The sequence below is a fragment of the Propithecus coquereli genome, unplaced genomic scaffold (assembly GCF_000956105.1).
Source record: "Propithecus coquereli isolate 6110/MARCELLA unplaced genomic scaffold, Pcoq_1.0 Scaffold20, whole genome shotgun sequence".
In the NCBI taxonomy this organism is placed as follows: domain Eukaryota; kingdom Metazoa; phylum Chordata; class Mammalia; order Primates; family Indriidae; genus Propithecus; species Propithecus coquereli.
In genome coordinates this window covers 9,820,727-9,826,789 of record NW_012144967.1, presented here as the reverse complement: position 1 = coordinate 9,826,789, position 6,063 = coordinate 9,820,727, and the positions used below count along the sequence as shown (strand labels likewise).

The 6,063-nt window shown below is 44.3% G+C and overlaps 1 protein-coding gene across 1 annotated transcript in view; it reads right to left on the bottom strand.

The window, feature by feature from the left end:
* Positions 1–6,063, bottom strand: part of AGBL1 (ATP/GTP binding protein-like 1) — a 502,451-nt gene that overhangs the window by 31,696 nt on the left and 464,692 nt on the right. Inside the window, exons 22-23 of the mRNA XM_012643678.1 lie at positions 4,449–4,453; positions 2,549–2,565 (exon numbers count right to left, since the gene is read on the bottom strand). Of these exons, the coding sequence (XP_012499132.1) occupies positions 2,549–2,565; positions 4,449–4,453 (22 nt within the window). The remainder of the gene's footprint in view (positions 1–2,548; positions 2,566–4,448; positions 4,454–6,063) is intronic.

The following is a 6,063-nucleotide window of genomic DNA, read 5'->3' as shown; positions in this document are numbered from 1 at the left end:
CATTGGGCATTTTTTCATGTTTATTGGTCATTTGTATATCTTCTTTCGAAGAGCCTCTGTTCATGTCTTTTGCCCACTTTTTAATTGGGGTTCTTTGTATTTTTCTTGATTTGCTTGAGTTCTTTGTAGATTCTGGTTGTTAGTTCTTTGATGGATGTACAGCTTGCAAATATTTTCTCCCATTCTGTGGGTTGTCTATTTTCTCCGTTGACTATTTCCTTAACTGTGCAGAACCTTTTTAATTTAATGAAGTCCCATGTATTTATATATGTTGCTGCTGTGATTTCCATTGGGGTCTTCTTCATAAATTCTTTGCCTAGGTCAATAACTAGAAGAGTTTTTCCAACATTTTCTTCTAGAATTCTTGTGATTTCGTGCCTTACATTTAAGTCTTTTATTCATTCTGAATTAATTTTGGAGTGGTGAGAGATACAGATCCTGTTTCAGTCTTCTGCGTGTGGCTATCCAATTTTCCCACCACCATTTATTGAATAGGGCTTCTTTTCCCCAGTGTATATTTTTGTCTGATTTGTCAAAAATCAGTTGGTTGTATTTAGATGGTTTCATATGAGGGTTCTCTATTCTGTTCCATTGGTTTATGTGTCCATTTTTGTGCCAATTCTATGCTGTTTTGGTTACTATAGCCTTGTAGTATAATTTGAAGTCTGGTAATGTGATGCCTCCAGATTTGTTTGTTTTTTTTTTTTTTTGCTTCAGATTGCTTTGGCCATTCGGCTCTTTTCTAGTTTCAAATGAAGCATAGAATTATTTTTTCTAGATCTGTGAAACGTAACATTGGTATCTTGTTGGGGATTGCATTGAATCTGTCAATCACTTTGGGTAGTATGGACATTGTAACAATGTTGATTCTATTGATCCATGAGTATGATATGTTTTTCCATTTGTTTGTATCCTCTGTGATTTCTTTTTTGAGTGTTCCATAATTCTCTTTGTAGAGATCTTTCAGTTTCTTCATTAAGTATACTTCTAGGTATTTTATTTTCTTCGTAACTATTGTGAATGGTATTGAGTCTTAGATTTGACTATCAGTTTGACTGTTTTGGTACATAGGAAAGCTACTGAGTTATGGACATTGATTTTGTAACCTGAGACCTTCCTGGATTTATTTACGAATTCCAGGAGTTTATTGGTGGCGTCTTTGAGGTTTTGAAGATGTAAGATTTATTGTCAGCAAAAGTGATAGTTTGACAATCTCTTTTGCAATTTGGATACCCTTTATTTCTTTCTCTTGCCTGATTGCTCTGTCTAGAACTTCCACCACAACTAGTGATAGTGAGCACCCTTGTCTTGTTCCAGTTCTTAGGGGAAATGCTTTCAACCATAGATTTTGATAGCTTGTGTCCCCCTTGCCATTCAGTTCGAGGAATATTTTGATTCCATCTTAATTTCATTTTTGACCCAATAATCGTTCAACAGCAGGTTGTTTAATTTCCATGACTTTGTGTGGAATTGTTTCTCTTGGAGTTGATTTCTAGTTTTATTGCACTGTGATCTGAGAAGATACATGGTGTGATTCCTATTTTTGTGAATTTTTTGAGAGACGTTTTGTGGCCTAAAATATGGTCAATGTTGGAGAATGTTCTATGTGCTGATAAGAATGCATTTTCAGTAGTTTTTGGGTGAAATGTTCTGTAAATGTCTGTTAGGCCCATTGGTTCCAGACTTCCATTTAAGTCCAGTGTTTCTTTATTTATTTTCTGCTTGGATAATTTGTCCAGTTCTGCCAGTGGGGTGTTGAAGTCCACAGCAATTATGATGCTACTGTTTATCTCTTTACTTAGATCTAATAGAATTTACGTTAAGAATTTCGGCACTCCTATGTTAGGTGCATAAATATTTAGGATTTTTATGTCTTCTTGTTGAATTGCTCCATTTACCATTATGTAATGACCATCTTTGTCTTTGTTTACCTTTGTTGCTTCAAAGCTCATTTTATCTGATATGAGAATGGGTACAGCTGCTCTCTTTTGGCTTTCATTTGCACGGAATTTTTCCAAAATTTCACATTGAGCCTGTGTGCATCCTTGTGGTTTAGATGTGTCTCCTAGAGACAGCAGATAGTTGGGTTATGTTTTTTCATCATTTCAGCCAGCCTATGTCTTTTGAGTGGTCCATTCAAACCATTAACGTTAAGAGATAGAATTGATACGTGGAATGCTATTCTGTTTATCATGTTGGGTAGCATTTTATTGCTCTGTTTCCCTTCTTGTGTTATTGTTCTATAAGAGTTGTAAGCTTTAGCTTTTTTTGATTTTACACTGGTGGATATCTATTGTGCTAATTCATGTATAATGTAATTCTAAGTATTTCCTGCAGGGCAGGTCTAGTCATGACCTAGATTCCCTCAGTGTTTGCTAGTCCAGAAAAGACTTAATTTCTCCATCAATCGTGAAACTTAGTTTTGCAGGATACAAAATTCTAGGCTGGAAATTGTTCTGTTAAAGAAGATTAAAGGTGGGGCCCCACTCCCTTCTGGCTTGTAGGGCTTCCGTTGAGAATTCTGATAGTTAGTCTGATGGGTTTTCACTTGTAGGCCAGTTGATGCTTACATCTAGATGCTTGCAGAACTTTCTCCTTCATTTTGACCTTGGCCAGGTTGATCACCATGTGTCTTGGAGATGTCCTATTTGCTATGAATTTTCCCACATTTGCATGACTATCTTTTATCTGGATGTCTGTATCTCTGGTGATACTGGGAAGTTTTCCTTAATAATTGCCTCAAATAGATTTCTATGCTTTCAGTTCTTTCTTCTTCTCCCACAGGGATACCTGTAATTTGTATATTAGTTCACTTCATATAGCCCCATATCTCTCTCAGTGATTGTTGCAACTGTTTTGTTCTCTTCGCTGCCTCTTTAAATGACTGAGTTACCTCGAGAGCCTTGTCTTCAAGCTCTGAGATTCTTTCTTCTCCTTGGTTTAGTCTGTTGCTGATGTTTTCTGCTGTGTTTTGAAATTCCGTAAATGACTCTTTCACTTTTTTGAGTTCTATTATATCCTTCCTTATGTTGTCTAGCTCTTTTTCATTAATTGACTTTTTCATTAATTTCCAGAAATATTTTTTTGGCTTCTTTTTGCTGGTTTTCAACTTTCTCTTCAATCCCATTCATCTTATTTGCCATCCACATTCTGAGTCTCATTTCTGTCATTTTGACAATTTACAGGTAGTTTGAGTTTGCTACTATGGCTCCATTGTGATCCCTTGGGGGTGTCGATCTGTGTTGATTTTTCATATTGCCAGGGATCTTTCACTGATTTCTTCTCATCTGAAACCTCTTTTCTTGACAAACGGCTAACAGGTTTTATAGGGCATCTGTTCTTTGCTGAAAACTCTTCTGCTTAATTAGAAGAAGGGGAGGTCCCTCAATGGTGCCTTTTCCCCTACTCTGTAATGTTGGCACAGCAGGGGAGGGGCGTGTGCACTAGAAATCTATAATTGCGGTTGTTTTGTTTTGTCTTTTTCCCTTGGGTTTGCTTTTTTCCAGGCTTTTGTTGGTTGTTTTTTTTGTTGGTTTTTGGGTTTTTCCTTGGTTGTTTGGAGGTTGCTTGGTTTGGGGGTTGGTTAGGCCCTTTTTCCTTAGGCTGCTGTTGTGGGGATTGCTCTGCCTGGGTTCTCCCCATAGATGTGACAGTGGCAGCTGGGTGAGGCTGTCCAGGTGGTGTTGTGAGTTCCCAGGCAAAGAAAATGGGGATTTTGTCAAACCGGGTCCCAGTATACTGGCAGCTCTAGGATGTGGGGTCCCTGACAGGGTAGTGGACTTTGTAGCAGTTCCTGCGGCGGTGGTGGGGGTTCAGGGTTGAATCTTGGGGCCTTGGTGCTGCACTGGACTCTCAGGGTGGTGTCCCGGGCCTGGCAGAAGCTCTGAGGACATAGAGGTGGAGCCTTGGGCTCTGGCGTGTCAGCCTCACAACCAAGACGGAGAAGGATCCAGAAGCGGAGCTCCTGAGCAGGGCCTCAGAGCCAGGAGTAGGGCCATGGGGGTGGCAGGGCTGATAAGACCTGGAGGGCAGGGTTAGGGCTGAGCAGGTAGCAGGCAGTTAGGACCTAGGGGGCAGAGTCAGGACCAACCGGGTAGCATGGGCTGCTCTGCAGGCTCGGGGACCACATGCCAAGTCACATGGGTGGAGGTCGGTTCCAGTGGCCCAGGGACCATGGAGCTCTCCCTGCACTCCCGAGGACCCACCACAGCAGTTGCCCAAAGCCTCCTAGGTTGGAGCCCGAGTCCTCAGATACCATTGTGCTGGTGGGGAGGGGCATTAGTCTTCCCGTCACAGGGTGCAGCTTAGCAGGGCCTCCCGGTGGTCTGCTCCCTCCCCGGCCCAGTGGGAGCAACGTGAAGAGTCCCTGCCTACCTGGCACCACGCGCGCCAGAGCTCGGGATGGCTTTACCTGCCGCCCCCTCCCCACCGCACCTGTTGTCTGAGACGATGGCTCTGCACAGACTCCAGGCAGGGCCGGTCCGGGGCGGCGGAGCGAGTCCTCCTCTCGCAGCTCGGCCTCAGGGCCTGCAGGGCGAGCAGGAGCCCAGCGCTCATCCTGCCATTCTTCCCCGCGGCTGCTTTGCCATCATCAAGTGTATCGCCCTCGCCTGTTCTTCCCCCACGCTGGGCGTCCGGTGCTGCTTCTCCGTGGTTTCACAAGGATCCTTCAGAGAATAGCTGTCCTGCTTCCTATTTACCTCTTCTTTCCTTGAGAGCTGCGGGTTCCAGGGCTGACTTTTTCTCCCTCCTGAAGTTCCCTTCTGAGGGTGGCTTCAGGATTCACTTCGGGATTCGCAGCCGCAGCGCCGACCCCGTGCCTACGCCCACTGGAGGCCGGCGGGGGAACTCTCCTCGGGCGGCGAGGGCGTTTGCAGCTGGCCGCCTTCCCTGGCGCGGCGCTGCGTCTGGGGACCGGCGCGCGACCCGGCCACGGCAGCGTTGGCTCGGGCTGGGGCTCGGGCTCGGGCTCGGGCTGGGGCTGGGCGGCCTCGCCCGCTCCGCCGGGGGCTGCTGGGCGCCGCCTCCGTCCCCGAGACGCCGGCAGCAGTCTCTCCGCCATGCTCCAAGCCTCCGCCGAGTTGCCGATTTCTAGCGAGATCTTGCTCCTTCTCCTTCTGCTCCACAACGTCTTCCGTGGAATCTCTGGTAGCTTCTGGCACTTTTCTCTCAGTTACACCTCAGCTATTTGTTTTTTTCAACTAAAACTTTTTCTTCTTTCCGAGAGGATATGGCGACCGATGTCTCTCGTCAGCCATCTTGTCTCCAGCAAAAATTAACTTGTTTTGATATAAAATGCAAATTAAAATAACAATAAAATAGCATTTTTTTTTTAAACAAGGCCTCGCTCTGTCACCCAGGCTGGAGGGCAGTGGCGTCACCATAGCTCGCGGCAGCCTCAAACTCCTGAGCTGAAGCGATCCTCATGCCTCAGCCTCCCGAGTAGCTGGGACTATCGGTGCGCGCCACCACACTCAGCTAATTTTTCTATTTTTAGCAGAGACGGGGTCTCACTCTTGCTGAGGCTGGTCTCAAACTCCTGACCTCAAGCGACCCTCCCGCCTCGGCCTCCCGGAATGATAGGATTACGGGCGTGAGCGGCTGCACCCAGCCTAAAGTAGGATGATTTGTTTTTTAATTCGGGCTTATCCTCACCCCTCAAATCATAATAGTCTGCTGAAGAAGTGCTGGAAATGCACTGTTATATTCTGTCATTGGTGGAAATACATATCACTGCAGTGTTTCCTAAGCACAGTCTGGAAAAGTGTTTCGAAAACCTTAAGAATGTTTAAGCTCTTGGAGTTAACAATTCAAATTTCAGAAATTAAACTTAAGAAAACAATCATAAGGTGAGTAACAGAGAAAATTCTAAATATGCACCAGTTTATTATCAGTCAAATAAACTTGAGTGTATTCACACCATAGAATAGTAACATCATGATATGTTTGGAATAGAGAGCACCATAGGGATATCGTCATGATATAGTGTTAAAGTGGAATAAGTTGACTACAGTACTCTAGTATATCCTTTATGATCCCATTTTATTTAAAAATTTTAAAATG